This window comes from Miscanthus floridulus, chromosome 9 (genome assembly GCF_019320115.1).
Source record: "Miscanthus floridulus cultivar M001 chromosome 9, ASM1932011v1, whole genome shotgun sequence".
In the NCBI taxonomy this organism is placed as follows: Eukaryota; Viridiplantae; Streptophyta; class Magnoliopsida; order Poales; family Poaceae; genus Miscanthus; species Miscanthus floridulus.
Window position 1 is genome coordinate 77,622,421 of NC_089588.1, and position 18,547 is coordinate 77,640,967.

General features: G+C 55.0%; 2 protein-coding genes across 2 annotated transcripts; one reads left to right on the top strand and one right to left on the bottom strand.

Annotated features, from left to right (window-relative positions):
• Nucleotides 1-3,414: 3,414 nt before the first annotated feature.
• On the top strand, nucleotides 3,415-4,149 carry LOC136480117 (uncharacterized). The gene is made up of 2 exons (XM_066477764.1): nucleotides 3,415-3,646; nucleotides 3,725-4,149. The coding sequence occupies exons 1-2, from the start codon at nucleotides 3,415-3,417 to the stop codon at nucleotides 4,147-4,149; spliced, it is 657 nt and encodes a 218-aa protein (XP_066333861.1).
• Nucleotides 4,150-8,118: 3,969 nt separating this feature from the next.
• On the bottom strand, nucleotides 8,119-8,421 carry LOC136480118 (uncharacterized). Its single transcript, XM_066477766.1, has one exon. The coding sequence runs from the start codon at nucleotides 8,419-8,421 to the stop codon at nucleotides 8,119-8,121; it is 303 nt and encodes a 100-aa protein (XP_066333863.1).
• Nucleotides 8,422-18,547: the final 10,126 nt, after the last annotated feature.

Sequence of the window (18,547 nt, forward strand, 5' to 3'; positions counted from 1 at the left end):
CTAGTGGTCCAGAGACGCACTCCAAAAAAGTACTAGAGGGCTTCTCTAGCGGGTGCCAGGGCCGTTCGATTGGCCCTAGGGGCTCGGTGCCTCCCTACGATGGGATCCCCTTTGGAGAACTCCTACTGGTCTCGGACACGACTTAGGGCATCCCAAGCAATTGCTTGCCTGGGCCTCGGCCATGTATGCGCTCGCCCATAGTTGTCTCTGACTCTGTTGTCCTGAGGCGGCTGTCGAGACCCTCGGGGGCCCAGCCTTCGAACCTCTGGACCGTAATGGGCTCGGTGCCCAGTTCCTTAGTCTGGAAGGAATTGCATGGGGATATTCCCCTTCCATCGGCTGTCAATGGCAGGCGCACCTTTCACGGCGGTTTCTCAGGGGGCGAAAAAGGCGCCTGCCGTTGCTATGGATAGACTCTGTCGCGCCATCCGCGGACGGGACGTTACTATGCACAGTTAGTAAAAAACGGACGCGTGGGCGGTTTTACCGGATCTGCATTAATAGCGCTAGATCTAGAAGATCATCTCCCTAATTTCGTCGCCCGCCCGTTCTCGATTTTGTCACTCGCCCGTTTGCCTTCTCCCTTATAAATACGCGATGAGCCATGCCTCTGCCTCTCCTTACCTTTTTCGCTCGCAATCGCCCTCTCTGCCTTTGAGCGTTTGCTAAGAACAGAGGAGAGCGCCGAGAAGAAGTGGGGAGAAGGGGAAAGAGAGAAAGAGAGAGCGAGCAGTCGAGAGTTTGTCTCACCGTTGTAGTTGTGTTCTCTGCTGCACCCATGGCGAGCGTCAGAATCCTCCAGGTAGATCCTTGGGGTCGCTCCGACGCATCGATGGAGACGCTGCAGGCGCTTGTCGACGCTGGTCTTCTCTGCCCGATCACCGACCCCGATAGGCTGGAGTGGATTGCTCCGGGGAGCGAGTCAGAGCCGAGGCCACGTGACGGCTACATGGTGAGCTTTGTCGTTTTCCACGAGCGAGGCCTCAGTTTGCCGGTGGACCAGTTAATGCGGGCGCTCCCGCACTACTACGGCGTGGAGCTTCACAACTTCAGCCCCAACTCCATCGCGCAGGTGGCCATCTTCGTCGCCATCTGTGAGGGTACAGGGATCGCTCCCCACTAGGAGCTGTGGCTCCACTTGTTTTGGGCGGTTTTCACCACCAAGCCGGCGGGCGTGAAGGGTGCTCGGAAGGCATTGAGGGCCGGCGGCTGCACCCTTTAGGTGCGCCAAGACCAGCAGTTCCTCTACATCCCGGCTCAGCTGGCATCGTCCAACCATCATTGGTATGATAGCTGGTTCTACCTCCGTAACAACGACGGTGGGCTTCCCCCTTATACCGGGCGGGTTGTAGAGAGTCAGCCAGAGAAATGGGGATACAGCGTCATCAAGGTCGATTAGCCTAGGCTGGAACCGCTCTTGAGGGCCCTGGGGAAGCTACGTGACCGCGGCCTTATGGCGGCCGTGGTCGTGGCGGCTTTTCATCGCCGGAGGGTGCTGCCGCTGATGGCTCGGCGGCGGCGCCTGTTTGAGATGACCCCGAGCGATCCGATCGAGGGCATCAAGATGTCTGCCTTCGCCCTTTCTAAGGACGAGACCCTACGTCGGGTGAGAGAGGCGGTGGATGGGAAGGTGAAGCTTGATGATTTGATGCCTTTCCCGATGCGCCCGTCGCGGGGGTACATCTCGCTGGTAAGTTGGGTGTTGCCGAGGCCTTCGCGGCCTTCTTGCTCCATGTCTTTTTTGTCCGTCGCCTTATTTCGTCGCTCCTGCAGGGGATGAGAGATGTGCGAGCCTCCCCGCCACCTGTTCCTGAGGATGCGGTTTGACGGGCGGCATACCGGACGCGTGCCAAGGCGCAAAAGAAGCAGAAGGATGCCGAGGAGGCAAAGCGCACGAGGAAGATCCTTGAGCGCGAAAAGCTGGACGAACGTCGTCGGCGTTAGAAGCTCGAGGGTCTCCCGGTGGAGTCGTCGCCAACACCGTCGTCGTCGGAATCCTCGGGCGATGACGATGAGAGCAAGGCGGGGAAGGGTACCCTGGACCACCTCCCCGATGTTAGGGAGGTGGCGCCCGGGGTGTCTCTGGGAGACGTCTGTCTTGTTGTCGAGGATGACACGCCCGAGATGTGGGTGTTGGGGAAGCAGGTTGTCAGCCTGGTGGGCTCGACGGTGGAGGTGGAGCGAGCGACCGCGGACGGTCGAGGGGGTGCCGGGGTCTGGCGGTGACCAGCCGGTACCGGTGGATACAGAGGCCATGCCATCGCCGCCACCGCCGCTGTTGAAGAGGAGGGACGTCGTACATAAGCGGTTGTGTCCCTGTTCATGGTAAGTGTATTTTTTGGCGGAGTTTGTAGTATTTGCTGCTCGTCCCTTGGTCGTACGCTGACCTTGGGAGTGTCTTTTGTGTCCAGCTAGAAGCATCAGGTGGAGGAACCTGCCTTGGCGCCCCATAAGGCGCTCAAGGTGAACACTAGCTCCACTGCCCATCAGGCAGCGGAGGCGTAGGCTGCCGTGCAGCGTGGCGTGGCGTCGGGCGGGGCCATCCCGGAGGAGCCGGCTACCCAAGAAAAGGGCGCCGAGGCAGCCACGGAACGAGTGGGGGAGGAGGAGCCCATGCCTTGTGGTGTCGTGGGTCTTGGGGTGAATGAGGCCGAGGCGTCCACCACCGCCGAGGCCATCGAGGGTGAGGCTAGGGCCCCCAAGACTTCCGAAGTCAGGGTGGTGGACGCCGGGGCCACCGAGGTAGAGACGGCAGAGGCCAGAGCCCCCGGGTCCATCGAGGCCGAGGTGGTGGGGATGGAGACGGGGCAAGTTTTGGCACCGCCCCTAGTTCAGGCGATCTCATTTGATGATTTGTCCCGTGGGAAGGAGGCAGCGGACGTCGAGGCGGCCAGCACTGCGGAGCAGCCAGTCCCGGCTCCCGTCAAGGGGAGTTCGGTCCTTGTCCGGGTATGGCATGAGCCCTACGGGTGGAACGGCCCGCGTGTTTTCTGGCAGAACCGGGCCGACCCCGAGGGGGAGCCCATGTTTGCCCTTGAAGACGTCGCCGAGGGGGGGGCGCTAGGACACCCTCGAGCAATACCAACAACTGGTGGTGCGGTAGCTGAAGACAGCGATGACCATTATGGAAGAGGGCTTGCCCAGTGTCACCCAGGTACGTACTTTCCTTTCTCGTGCCGCGTTGTTTTCTCTCCGGGCCCCCTCGCATTGTTTAACGTACGTTTTTTGCCTGTTCAGGAGCTCGAGACCCAGTCCCTTAGGAAATCGGTGTTCCTACGAAACGAGAGGGACATCTAGGACCAGCTCTGGCGGCAGAAGGGCCTGCTTGCCGATGCCCAGGGGCTCTTATCGGCGCGGAATGCGGAGGTGGAGGACCTTCGCCTTTGCTGTGCTGACCTTCAGGCCGAGGTGGCCATGGCTAAGGAGCAGTCTGCCCCTTTGGTGGCGAAGATCAAGGAGCTGGAGGAGGAGCGGGACTCCTTCAGGTCCCAGGCCCAAGAAGCGACAGCCTCTGCCAAGGCCACCACTGGGCAGCTGGGTGCGGAGCAGAGTGAACACCAACTGACGAAAGTGGCTTTGGCCGAGGCTACCAAGGCGGCCGAGGCCTCTCGAGTCGAGGCTTTGGACTGGAAGAAAAAAGCCAAGGGTAAGTTTTGCCGAGCCACGCCCCTTGTTCCATTTTCTCTGGTTTGCGTTTGACTCCCGACTCTTGGTCGTGTCATAGATTTGGAGAAAAAGGTCTCCCGAGCGGCCGAGGCCTCCATCGCAGTGCAAGCGGCGCTGGACATTGAGGTCCGGGAGCATGAGGCGCTGCACAGTGCCGCCCGTACCACCTGCGAGGCTCTGGAGGTTGAGGGGGTCCAATCAGCCAGCTCCCTTGGGAGCCACCTGATTGCGTTGAGCAGCCACATCTCCGAGCGGCTCCGGGGGGCATTGCACACGGGTGTCAAGCGCGCCCTGGCCGTTGTTTCTTCGCACTATGCTGTCAACCTCGAGGCTGTCAGCGACGGCTACGTCTTGCCGGAAGATGACGAGGAGGCCGATGCAGAGGTCGCGAAGCTAATGGAGGCGGCCAAGGCGCCTGGCACGGCGCTGGCCAGTCTGTTTGAAGAAGAGGTGGTCCCTCCCGCACCAGCCGCCGATCCCTAAGCTTTAACCTAGGCCAAAAGGGGCCATGTAACTGGATTAGGTTATTGTCATATCGTGACATATGTGGCCGTCGAGGCTTTTAAAGTGTTTTGCGCGTGTGTGTTTTTTTAACCGTTTTCTGTTCTATTTCCGAGCCTGTGCCCTCTGTCTCGTTCTTGGAGATACGCAAAGAACTCCCTCGGAGCCTAAGTCATCTCTTGGCGGAGGGTGGCGAGGGAGTTGCCATAGCCCAGAGGCGTAGGCCATTCTCACGGCTCGACCGGCCCTTTGGCCTCGAGACAAGCTTTTGGTCCTTAGGTTTTTTGCGATGGTCCTATCTGAGCACGAGAGAGTTTGGCGTAGAAATTTTCAAAAGACGGTTAAGAAATAGTGTCTGGGACTTAGGGGGGTTTCCCCCTTTTAGCCCCCGAGGGAGGCTCGGCTTTGCAGAGGCAGAGCCAAGTCTCCCTTATAGCGTTATTGTGACATCGAGCCCCTATCGATAGACAACCTCTTTGCAAAGAACTTCCTCGGAGCCTAAGCTGTCCCTTGGGCGAAAAGGTGGTGAGGGAGCTGCCATAGCACAGAGGCGTAGGCCGTTCTCATGGCTTGGCCGGTCTTTTGCCTTTGAGAAGATCTTTCGGTCCTTAGGTTCCATACAATCGACTTGTCTATAAGGGGGTTCCTCGAAAGACTTATAATAACTAAAGAACACTTCTTTATTGTATTTCAAGAAACAATGTAAACAACGTTTGGAAATTTAAGGGTAGAAACGACGTAGCTGTTCTATGTTCCAAGCGTTGGTGAAGATTTCACCCTTCTCGTTGGCCAGCTTGTAGGTTCTAGGCTTCAGTACTTGGGCGACGATGTACGGCCCTTCCCATGGCGGGGTCAGCTTGTGGCGGCCCTTACTACTCTGCCTCAGCCTCAACACCAGGTCACCCACCTTCAGGTCTCAGCTCCGGATGCGCCAGGCTTGGTAGTGTCATAGGGCTTGCTGGTATTTGGCCGAGTGCAGTAGTGCGACGTCTCGGGCTTCCTCCAGTTGGTCGAGCGCGTCCTCGCGGGCAGTGCGGTTGCTTTGCTCGTTGTAGGCATGTAGTCTTGGGGAGCCATACTCCAAGTCAGTGGGGAGGATGGCCTCAGCCCCATAGACTAGGAAGAACAGTGTGAACCCCGTGGCTCGGCTCGGCGTATTCCTCAGGCTCCGAATGACCGACGGGAGTTCGGCAAGCCATTTCTTGCCAAATTTCTTTAACCGGTTGTAGATTCTTGGCTTGAGGCCCTGTAGGATCATGCCGTTGGCACGTTCTACTTGTCCGTTTGTCCTAGGGTGTCCTACGGCCGACCAAACCACACGGATGTGGTGGTCGTCGCAGAACATTAGGAACTTGTGGCCGGTGAATTGCGTTCCATTATCAGTGATAATGGTATTCGGGATTCTGAACCTGTGGATGATATCCGTAAAGGACAGCACTGCTTGCTCGGATTTAATTTGGGTGATTGGATGAGCCTCGATCCACTTGGAGAATTTGTCGATGGCTACCAGCAGATGGGTATAGCCCCCAGGTGCCTTCTGTAGAGGCCCAACCATGTCCAGCCCCCACACGGCGAATGGCCATGTGATGGGGATGGTTTGGAGGGCTCGGGCCGGGAGGTGTGTCTGTCGAGCGTAGTACCGGCATCCCTCGCAGGAGCATACTAGCTTCGTGGCATCGGCCACCACTGTTGGCCAGTAGAAACCTTAGCGGAAGGCGTTTCCCACGAGCGCCCGAGGCACCACGTGGTGCCCGCAGGCTCCCGCATGCAAGTCCCAAAGTAGGGATTGGCCAGCCTCGGTGGTGATGCACCATTGGAGAATACCAGATGGGCTATGCCTATACAACTCATCATTGCAGAGGATGTAAGTCTTGGCTTGTCGCGCAAGCCATCAGGCCTCGGTCCTATCAGCGGGAAGCTCTCCTCGAACGAGGTGATCAAGGAACGGGACTCGCTAGTCCATATCTTGGTCGGCCTTGGGAGGTTCCGCATCGATTGCCATGGCCTCGGGCTCAGTAGCAGAGGTCTTGGCGACAGAGGGGGCCTCGGGCCCTGCGGTGGGCTCGACCAGGGGGCCTGCCTCTGTCATTGAGACATAGTTGATGGAAGGCTTGTGGAGGTCTCTGGCGAAGATGTTCGGGGGGACCGAGGTCCGTGCCAACGCCATCTTTGCCAACTCATCCGCGGCCTCGTTGAACTTTCACGCGATGTGGTTGAGTTCGAGGCCATCAAACTTGTCCTCTAGGCTGCATACCATCGTGTAGTATGCCTCCATCTTGAGGTCGTGATAGCTTGACTCCTTCATCACTTGGTTGATGACAAGCTGCGAATCTCCTCGAACATCGAGACGCCGTGCCCCAAGTTCAATGGCGATCTAAAAGCCGTTGACGAGGGCCTCATATTTGGCCACGTTGTTGGAAGCGGCGAAGTAGAGTCGAATTACGTAGAACATATGCACTCCGAGGGGTGAGATGAAGAGTAGACCCGTGCCTGCCCCGGTCTTCATCAGAGACCCATCGAAGTACATGGTCCAGTATTCTGCCTGGGCTTGAGTAGGTGGTAGTTGGGTATCGGTCCATTCTGCCACAAAATCGGCCAAGACCTAAGACTTAATGGCTTTTCGGGGTGCGAAAGACAGGGCTTCCCCCATGAGTTCCACGGCCCACTTGGCAATCCTACCCGAGGCCTCCCAGTTATGGACTATCTCTCCCAAGGGGAAAGATGACACCATGGTAACCGGGTGGGACTCGAAGTAGTGACGCAGCTTGCGTCGAGTCAAGATTATGGCGTAGATTAGCTTCTGGATGTGGGGGTAGCGCATCTTGGTCATGGAGAGCACCTTGCTAATGAAGTAAATAGGTCGTTGGACGGGTAGAGCGTGCCCCCTCTTCCTGCCTCTCGACCACTACGACCACGCTGACCACTTGGGTCATTGCAGCGATGTAGAGTAAGAGGGCTTTGCCTTCAGTTGGTGGCACTAGGACAGGAGGATTGGTGAGCAGTGCCTTGAGCTTGGTGAGGGATTCTTCGGCCTCGGGGGTCCAGGAAAAGCATTCAGATTTTCTCAAGAGGCGGTACAAAGGCAGACCTTTTTCGCCTAGGCGTGAGATGAAGCGACTCAGGGCCGCAAGGCATCCCATAACCCTCTGCACTCCCTTGATGTCTTGGATCGGTCCCATGTTGGTCATGGCCGAGACCTTCTCTGGGTTAGCCTCGATGCCATGCTCTGAGACTATGAACCCCAAGAGCATGCCTCGGGGGACCCCAAAGACACACTTCTCGGGGTTGAGCTTGATGCCATTTTCCCTGAGGCATTCGAAGGCTACCTCCAGGTCCTTGATGAGGTTACTGGCCTGCCTAGACTTGACTATGATGTCATCCACGTAGGCCTCGACGGTTCGCCCGATGTGCTCGCCAAAGGCTAGGGTCATGCACCGCTGGTACGTGGCCGAATGGCATAGTCGTATAGCAGTATAGGCCAAATGGGGTGATGAAAGAAGTCGCGAGCTGGTCGGACTCTTTCATCTTGATCTGATGGCAACCAGAATATGCATCAAGGAAAGACAGGGTCTCACATCCCGCAGTAGAGTCGATGATTTGGTCGATTCGAGGCAATGGAAACAGAACTTTTGGACATGCCTTGTTTAGACCAGTGTAGTCTACACACATCCTCCACTTTCCATTTTTCTTTTTAACTAATACAGGATTAGCTAACCACTCTGGGTGGGACACTTCCTTGATGAATCCGGCCATCAAAAGCTTCTGCACCTCCTTGCCGATGGCCCTATGCTTCTCCTCGTCGAATCAGCGCAGGCGCTGTTTCACCGGTCTGGAGCTGGCCCGAATGTTCAAGGAGTGCTCGGCGACCTCCCTCGGTATGCCCGGCATGTTCGAGGGGCTCCATGTGAAAATATCGATGTTCACGCGGAGAAAGTTGATGAGCACGGCCTCCTATTTGCTGTCGAGGGTGGCGCTGATCCTCAGTGCTCGGTCGCTGGAGCAGGTGGGGTCAACCAGGATGAGCTTGACGGCCTCTGCTGGCTCGAAGGTCCCGGCTCGGTGCTTGGAGTCGGGTGCCTCACTGCCGAGCTGGTCGAGGTTGACGAGGAGGGCCTCGGCCTCCATGAGGGCCTCGGCGTACTCGATGCATTCGATGTCATAGTCGTATGCATGCTCGTACATAGACTCGACAGTGATGACACCATTGGGACCCAGCATCTGGAGCTTGAGGTAGGTGTAGTTGGGGATCGCCATGAATTTGGCGTAGCATAGGCGCCCTAGGATGGCGTGGTAGGTCCCCTTGAACCCAACCACCTCGAAGGTAAGGACCTCCTTGAGGTAGTTGGAGGGGGAGCCAAAGCAGACGGGTAAGTCGATGCGCCCGAGGGGTCGCGTGCGCATCCCCGGCACAATGCCGTGGACGGGTGCGGCATCGCCTCGGAGTTGTGACCAGTCAAGCTCTAGGAGCTCTAGGATGTTGGCGTAGAGGATGTTGAGGCCACTGCCTCCGTCCATGAGCACCTTGGAGAGTTGGGTGTTGCCAATGATCAGGTCGACGACGAGTGGGTACTGCCCGGGGTTTGAGATGTGATTAGGATGGTCATCCCAATCAAAGGTGATTGCCTCTCAAGACCAGTTGAGGTACTAGGGAGTAGCCACCTCGACCGAGAAGACCTCTCGGCGCTCCTTCTTTCGCTGGCGTGCCATGAGGCACGCCGAGGGCCCATCAAAAATCATGAAGACATTCTAAACCTTGGGGAATCCGTCGTCCTTGTCGTTGCCTTTGTCGTCCATGCCCCTTCTCTTGGCGTCATCGTTGGGGAGTCCGAGCTTGGCGTAGTAACGCTGGAGCATGGTGCACTCCTCGAGGGTGTGCTTCATCGAGCCCTGATGGTAAGGGCAGGGCTTCTTGAGCATGTCGTCGAAGAGCCCTGGGCCTCGGGGGTTCTTGCGGTCCACGGCCGCGACGAGACCGGCCTCGAGGACCTCCCGCTTCCCCTAACAACCTTTTTTCTTCTTTTGGGTGGGGCGGGACGTTGAGGCCTCGGGGGTCTCGTTGTTCCACTTCCCTTTGGTATTGTTGTTGGGGAAGATGGACCCAACAGCCTCTTCACCTAAGGCAAAACTGGTGGCGATGTCGAGGAGTGCCGATGCCGTGGTTGGCATGCTCCGGCCTAACTCCTGGACCAGGTCTCGGCAGGTGGTGCCAGAGAGAAATGCCTGGACAATCTCTGAGTCGCCGACACTAGGCAGCTCGGTGCATTGTTTGGAGAATCATCGGATAAAGTCTCAGAGAGACTCACCCGGCTTCTGGCGACAACTCTTGAGGTCCCAGGAGTTCCCTGGGCATGCGTACGTGCCCTGGAAATTCCCGACGATGACCTTTACCAAGTCTCGTCAGTCATGGATCTACATGGGGGGAAGGTGTTCGAGCCAGGCTCGCGCTGAGTCTGACAGGAACAAAGGAAGGTTGCGAATGATGAGCAGGTCATCGTCTGCACCGCCTAGCTGACACGCCAGGTGGTAGTCAGCCAGCCACAGTTCGGGGTTGGTCTCGCCGCTGTACATCGAGAGGTTGGCCGGTTGTTGAAACCGGGCCAGGAAGTGGGCGCTGCGGATGGCCTTACTAAAGACTTGAGGGCCATGTGGCCCTGGAGGAGGACTGCGGTCCTCACTGCTGTCGTAGTGGCCACCACGGTGCGTTTGGTAGCCTCGGGCAGCTCCATCGCGGTCGCGGCGCCATCATCCTATGACCACGTCGTGGTCGCCTTACACCTCGCGTCGTTCGCCGAGGTGGTCGTGCACCGAGGTGGCCCTGAGGCGATCGTGCACCGAGGGGGCCCTGAGGCGGTCGTGCACCGAGGGGGCCCTGAGGCGGTCGTGCACCGTGGGCTGTCTTGAGGTGTCCCCGCACCATCGAGACGCGAAGCTTTCGGCCTATTGCACTACGGCGGTCTCAAGAAGGCCTCGAAGCGAGCTGTGGACTCGCTGCCCCTCGGTGGTTGATGGCTTGGGCATCGTTCGGATCAGCATCGCTGCTGCCGCAATGTTCTGGCTAGCACGATTGAAGGTGGGGGGTTGCTCACCCCCCTCATCGTTGTTGATGCGGTGGTAGACGTCGCGAGCCCTCAGCTGGGCTGCTCCGCTGTCACCGCGCCCCCGCTGCTCTTGCTCGAGTGTCTCTTGGAGCTGCCGCAGAAGGAGCCAGTCTTGTTCGACCTTGGCCTGAAGCTCACGGAGTTGCTCCAGGTCAAGGCATTGGAGTCCCTTGGGGGTGGGGTTTTTGTCCCGCGCTGCCGGGGATCCGATGTGCGGAGGTGTGGCGCCGCCTGCCCCCTTGCGGGGTGGGGAACGGCTGCCTGCTCCCTCGTCCTCATCGCCCGCCCTTGGCATCCCGAGCCCGACGTGGAAGCACTCACGAGTGGAATCATAAGTGCCCTCGTCATCGGAGTCGGAGTAACCGAAGCAGTAGTCGCTTGCGGCCATGAAGCTACGCATGGCTTCAGGGTCGCAAAGGCCTGAGAAGTCTGCTCTAGCCCATGCCTCGTCCTCTTCTGAGGACTCAGCGTGGGTGTGGGCTGAGGTTGCGGCAGAGAAGTCGAGGGCGAAACGTTGGTGATCTCCCAAGGGCTCTGTGTGAGTGGAGGCATAGGCGAGAGCGTAGGTGGCAGCGACATTTCTCAACCCGAAGGGGTATAGAGATGGAGCTGCCGCCGGGTTCCACTTCACCGGAGTCGGTTCCTCAGGAGGCGGCGGGGCAGAGCTTGATGACGGGGCGTTGCTGCATATTATTGGCGTCTCCCCCTCGCCCAAGCTTAAGCTGGATAGGTCCCCAGCCAGGGACACTGTTCCGACAGCCGGGTGGGGGAAGCCAGTGGAGCGCAGAGCATCGCCCTGGTCTTGCGTGGTGTTGAGGTGGTCCCGCGTGCGCCGTGCTTGTCGAGTGCGGAGGGAGCGGTGGCCCGAGCACCGCCTGTGCGTGGGCTACTGGTGCATGGCGTCGTCGTTGGTCGATGTGGCTCTGGGTGGGAAGAGTACCATATCGTACTCATGCCCTAGAGACATGAACTCTAGGCTCCCGAACCAGACGATCGTCCCGAGACGCAGCGGTCACACGAGATCTACCATTCGGAATCTGCTGGGATGACTAAGCTGACACGCAAAGGCCCCTACCTGGCGCGCCAACTGTCGGTGTTTTGGACCGGGGGTCCTCAACCAACGAGTGAATTTGTGCTGCGTGCTCCCGATTCTGGATGGTGATGCAAAGAGACACAAGGTTTATACTGGTTCAGGCAATGGATGCCCTACGTCCAGTCTGAGAGAGTGTTCTTGTATTCCTTGCACCGGGGTGCTCGTAGTAGGGGGTTACAAGCTAGGCGAGAGAGGGAGTTCGTCCCAAGTCTCGGTGGGGAGAAACGTGAGTTACAGAGTGAGGCCCGTTGCCTGTGTATGTGTTCGTGACTCGATTTGGTCTGTTCTTCCGGCCATCCCTAGAAACGGTACTGGCTACCTCCTTTTATAGCTACAAGGAGGAAGCCAGGAGTACATGAGAGAGCTATACGTGGAGCTTTAAAGGACTACTTATGACGCACTTTACTCCTGGAGCAGCATGGCGTTGTGGGAGTTCCTGTCGATGTCTAGTCAGTATGGTCTTCACTGCATGGGGCATGCTGCGCTCCTATAGATTTGTTGACTTGGTGGAGTGCCGAGGCCTGGCGGCCGCTGTGGTTGGTCGTGCCGAGGCCCGCTTTGCTGAGGCCTTAGAAGTGACCCAAGTGCAAAGCGAGGGTCTTGGCGGCCATCGTCGTAGCTGTTTTAGGTGGAACAGCACGGGACGTGCGCCTACAGTGTACGGTACCCTGTATTGTCAGTAAGGGATGGTAAAAAGGAGATTTGACCGTTGTCACGTCGCCCCTATTGCAGTGCACTGCCGATCGTGGCTGACGTAGCGGGTGCAGCTGGATGCATTAAATGGATGTGACAGCTTGCTAGAGCGACGGTTGAGGCAGAGACGATGAGGTTGTAGGATGAGCCCGGCCTCGGGCGAGGCAGAGTACGAACAGTTCATCCGAGGCCCTATCGGGGGGCCTCGGGCGAGGCGAAGCAGGATCAGTGAGTCTGAGGCCCTGTCGGGGGGTCTCGGGCGAGGCGGAGCGGTCGGTCCGCTGATTCTAAGGTTACAGGGACCCAGCCCTAACTCCCCACGTCGCGTTGTCCTTGGTGCAGGAGTTAGGCAGCATAGTGGTCGGTAACCCCTGCTCCATCCCGTCGCAGATGGCAGGGTGTTGACGTGACTAACGTATAGTCGGCCACTTCGCTGTACTGTGCCGTCGTGCGGCTGTCGGAGTGGTTGAGCGCTTTGATTGGATGTGACGTCCAGCCAAAGCAATTTGGTCAAAGCGGCGGTCGCGGGGCTGGTGCCGAGCCGGCCTCGCGCGAATCGGAGAATCGGTACTTCCTCTGAGGCCTCGGCAAGGGGGCCTCGAGCGAATCGGAGGTTCATTGCTTCCTCTACGCCTCTGCGGAAGGGCCTCGGCGAGGGGGCCTCGGGCGAATCGGAGATCTTGGCCAAGACCTTGTTTGTTCTATTGGTTCTGGTTTTTAGGGTCTAAGCAGTTTTTCAATCTTTGCTTAGGGTACCCCTTTTTCTGGTATCCAATAGTAGGTGATGAACCATTGAGGGAGGCTATGAAGAACATTCCGATTGGAGACATCAAGCCTAAAGATGATGAAGATGATGTACAAGTGATTGATCCACCTTCTTCATCAAGTGAGCCACAAGATGGTGAAAAAGATGGGAGTGTCGAAAATGAATATACTCATGTCTCCCAAGATCAAATGGTGGTACAAGCACAAGATGTCGATGCTCCACAACCTCCTCCTCAAATGGTCAACAGAAGAAATACACCTCTACTACAAGATCATCCATAAGATCTCATCATAGGGAGTCCCTCAAAAGGAGTAATGACTAGATCTCAAAAACTTGCTTCATTTATTGCTCATCACTCTTTTGTATCTTGCTATGAGCCTACCAAGGTAGAAGAAGCTCTTAAGGATCTGGATTGGATCAATGCCATGCATGAAGAGTTGAACAACTTCACTCGCAATGAAGTTTGGACTCTTGAAGAGCGACCAAAAGGGGCAAGAGTCATTGGAACAAAGTGGGTGTTCCGCAACAAGCAAGATGATCAAGGTGTTGTTGTGAGGAACTAGGCAAGACTAGTTGCAAAGGGGTTCTCTCAAGTTGAAGGTTTGGATTTTGGAGAGACCTTTGCACCGGTTGCAAGACTAGAAGCCATCCGTATCCTTCTTACATATGCATCACATCATGAAATGAAACTTTATCAAATGGATGTAAAAAGTGCATTTTTAAATGGCTTTATTAATGAACTAGTCTATGTTGACCAATCTCCGGGGTTTGAAGACCCTAGATATCCTAATCATGTTTATAGGTTGTCCAATGCGCTATATGGGCTTAAGCAAGCCCCAAGAGCTTGGTATGAGCGTCTTCGGGACTTCCTCATTGAGAAGGGCTTCACTATTGGGAAGGTCGACACCACACTATTTACCAAGAAGCTTGATGGGCATATCTTCATTTGTCAAGTGTATGTTGATGATATCATCTTTGGATCATCAAATGAAGATTCCTACAAAGAATTTGGTGAATTGATGTCGAAGGAGTTCGAGATGTCCATGAGTGGTGAGCTTACATTCTTTCTTGGTTTTCAAGTCAAGCAAATGAAAGAAGGGATCTTCATCTCTCAAGAGAAATATACAAAAGATCTTCTCAAGAGATTCAAGATGGATGATTGTAAGCCAATCAAGACACCAATGCCAACCAATGGACATCTCGACCTAGATGAGGGAGGTAACCCGGTTGATCAAACTCTCTACCGTTCTATGATTGGTAGCTTATTGTATTTAACCGCATCTAGGCCCAACATCATATTTAGTGTGTGTATGTGTGCAAGATTTTAAGCTAATCCTAAGGAAACACATTTAATTACAGTAAAAAGAATCCTTAGGTATCTTAAGCACACACCAAGCATTGGCCTTTAGTATCCCAAAGGAGCTATATTTGAATTAATTGGCTATTTCGATTCGGATTATGCCAGATGCAAAGTTGATAGAAAAAGCACATCCGAAGGGTGCCATTTGCTTGGTAGATCACTTGTGTCTTGGTCCTCCAAGAAACAAAATAGTGTGGCTTTGTCCACCGCTGAAGCGGAATACATTGCCACGGGTGCTTGTTGTGCACAAATACTTTACATGAAACAAACTTTGCTAGACTATGGTGTAGTTCTAGAAAAAGTACCTCTTTTGTGCGACAATGAAAGTGCGGTAAAACTTGCAAATAATCCGGTTCAACACTCTCGCACCAAGCACATAGATATCCGCCATCACTTTCTTAGAGATCATATTGCTAAAAATGATATATCATTAGAAGGTGTAAGAGCCAAGGATCAACTGGCGGATATCTTCACTAAACCGCTAGATGAGGCAACATTTTGTAGATTGCGGAATGAGCTCAATGTGCTTGATTTTAGTAACTTCACTAAAAGATGAGCTTGTGTTGTCCCTTGCATTGCATTGTAATATACAACATATTTAATCTTTGGTAATGCATGTAGGGGCTTGTCTAACATGGTTAAGATAACCACCGAAAAGCGTGTGAAGAAGCTTAACTTTGGATCAAACTTGACAAGCAACTAGATTTACTTACAAGTATTGCATATGCATGAATGTTGTTTTGTCGTTTATCTTATTTCGCCCTCTTAGTTGCCTATTTTCTTAAAAAGAATTATAGCCTAATGCAAAATATTTTGAAAAACTTGAGGGTTTGAGAGAGGTCACTCACATCAGTCCCAATTGGTATTTATTTGGATCTTATTTGGGTTGGGACTTGATTGGGAACAGGCAACACAAACAACTTTGAAGAATTGTTGGAAAAGGAGTGACCGGATGCTGCACCGGACTCTGATGTCTAGCGTCCGGTCAGTTCACAGGAGGTGAACTTGCTGCGAAGGAGTGACCGGACGCTGAAACAATGTTTTCCCAGTGTTCGGTCAGGAGGAGCTTCAGCGTCCGGTCGAGCATGAAGACTTCAAGGCTAGGTGATCGGACTCTGGTTGCGTCCGGTCGGTGTCCATCGGACGCGTCCGGTCGTGATTCCAAGGGTTTTGGACCTTACAGGAATCGACCAGACGTTGGGTGGTAGTGTCCGGTCGCTACCACTGGAGTGTCCGATCAATAGGAAACGTGTGCGACGCTATTTCTTTCCTGTTTCCTTTTCTGACTCATGGGGGCCACCCTATTTAATCAAAGCACCGGCGTTTTCTTTTGACCTAATCCACCGCCGACATCACCGCGCCCCCATCATCCCGAGCCACCACATCATGCTCGCCGGATTCGCCACCCACGCGCCTCCAGCGACTTCCCGTGCCACCGTGCTCCACGCCTCAGCCCAGGCCGCGCTCCTCGCATCACCGCGCCTGTGCTCATCGCAACACCACGCCCTACCTAGCGCCGCTGCCAGCAGTGCCTCCCTGAGCCGCCGCAAGTCCGCGCCTCGGCTGCGCCATTGTCCCCACGCGCTTCTGCAGCATCCACGCCTGCTATCATCACAGAGCCGCGTTCGCATCTCGCTGACCTCCAGTCAAGTGCCACCGTGCCCTAGCTCCTTTGCAACCCGAACCCTAGCCACCCCAGCTTTCGCACAGCGAATCCTTGTCCATCGAATCACCACATTGCTTTGCCGATCCTCACCGACAAGCAACCTGTGCTTCGATCGCCAACCCGGTGGTTCCTCGGTCCTTTCCTCGTCTCGTTGTTTCACCGTTTCATCAGGTAGAAAGCCCATCGCTTCTATTTTGTATCTAAATTGCTTGCTTCCTAGGGTTTCACATCTATTAGATATATCGTATTTATTTGTATATCCTTCTATTCCATCGTGCAGCGAGTAGGTGCCGTTGAGGTGTCAGTGGCAGTTGTTAGTTAACTCGGGGCCAAGCTCGCGAGTACGGATCAAGGCCAAGCCTCGAAATTGTCAGTGGACAGTTGATCTTGTCAGCGGTAGTGGTTCTAGTCAAATCAGATGGCTCGCACCAAGAATGTTGGTGGTAGTCCGGGAGATGATGATCAGAGACCCCTGCATCGCCAGCCTGCAGATCCCAAAGGCAAGGCAATGAAGAAGCTAGCAACCAGAAAGTGCAAGTACCCAGATGCAGAGACAGTGAGAGCAGCTACAGTTGCTGAGGCAGCAGAGCGTGCAGAAAGAGGTGGTGCTCGCAGTGGGGTTGTCATTACTGATCCACTTCCACCAGGAGCAGTAGCTGCGATCGAGCGTGTTGAGCGCCTTCATGGTGGTCCACCAGGGACTGTCATAGTTGCCGGATGGCGACATGTTCTTGATGAGGTTCTGCCACATGGGGAGTCACAGCAACAGGCATCGCCAGTCGAGCAGCCCTAGCCAGCAGAGCCGACAGAGCAGCCTCAGGAGGGAGAGCAGGCAGAGGAGACCGAGCAAGCACCACAGTCATAGCTACGCTGCTCTAGTCGTACACATGTTCCAGTGACACCTAGGCTGGACACTCAGCGGAGGGGTTCTCGTCCACCTCCTAGACCACAGGGTCCGCCTCCAGTGAGCCATCTTGACTTGAGGGCCACCATGGTCAAACAGGTTCAACAGCTAAGATTTGTGGATTTTGAGGTGTGGTTCCCACCGAGGAGAGATGACAGAGCATCTAAGGGTTTCTACACGCCGTTGCATGAGGATTTCTACAATGCATATATGAACAATGGAGCAGTCTTCATATCTCAGAGAGTCTGTGGCATTAAGGCTATAGTAGCAGTAGCTGGAGAGCATATTCGCCCCTACCTTGCATATCTGCCGGGGCTGACAGATTTGATTGGATGGACAGGACTATATGTTCCATCGTGGGTTTGTCAGTTCTATGCTTCTCTCTTTGTTGACCCACACCATAACTTTATTCACTTTGCATTCCGAGGCAGACATTACAGACTAACAAGTCAGAGGGTCAGGGAGATACTAAGGCTACAGGAGCTACTAGTTAGATTACATGAGGTCTGTTATGGACAGATAGAGCCTCCCAAGTGTCCTCATGGTGGTTTGGTGCCCCCTACAGATCTTGTGCGACACTACTTCAAGGAGCCTTTTGGCGAGGGCTCACGAAGGAACCCAGTGATCTTACTCTGACTGCTCGAGTTCTAGAGGCTATTATGAGGAGGACACTGCTTCCTAGGATGGGATACAGGGAGGGTCTAACATGTATCCAGCTATGGCTTCTCAACTCCTTGATGCAGCAGACAGTATTTGATGTTTGGGATCTTCTTCTGTCTAAGATGGAGGAGACGATAGCTGAGGGCTTCAAGGGTCGCAGGCAGCTACCCTATGCTCACTGGATCACTTTCATTATCCTCAAGGTAGTGATAGTCAGGTCACCAGAGATGGTTGCAGAGTACAGAGGTGCCACCACCAAGTTTTCTGCTTATAACATGGCATAGAGGATCAGGCATAGCACGCCACAAGCACCTAGTCAGCCTCGCCATCATCCAGATATACCAGAGTCTGCAGCTCAGCAAGACAAGATTATTAGAGGCATAGCAGCTACTGAGGAACAGCAGCTTGAGGCACAACAGGAGGTGAGCGAGCCGAGTGACAGCTCAAACGATGACTACTAGCCTATTCCTCTGATGCTTCCATGTAGACATGATGCAGAGGCTGGCAGTTCTAGCTCCGCTCCACCTGCACCACAGACGGGCCCTACTTTGATTGCTATCCTTGAGCGGATGCAGCAGGATCAGGCTAGACAGGCTCAGGAGACTGCTGCCAACTTTGCACAGTTTCAGGCTCGTTAGGATGAGTTCTAGTGACAGCAACAAGTCCTCCAGCAGCAGCAACAGATGCATCAGCAGCAGTTACTCATGTAGCAGCAACTTTTGGGATTCATGCAGCATGTAGTGACAGCCATTGGGGCCCCACAGCCTTCGCCCCAGATTGGTCAGCCTGCTACCACTATGATGACTCTAGCAGTATAGCCCAGTGGGCTTTAGAGTTAGGGACAGCCTCCAGCTCAGTTTGCTTCCCCCACAGTATAGGTGTCCTAGTGGTTATCTTCGCCAGTGGTAGCCCCACAGTTCACACCACTTCAGGCGGGCTTCACACCAGATCAGTCATCCAAGCTATTTGTGCCTGACACGTCAGTCTCCAGAAGTCTTGGAGCATCTTTTAGCGAGTTGACAGGGATGACTACACCGCCACATATGTATGCCCCAGGTCCTTCTACAGCAGCTCCCGTCGCTGTGACTACTCAGAGGCTCCCTTCTTCTATCGCATCTTTAGATCCTACGACAGACATAC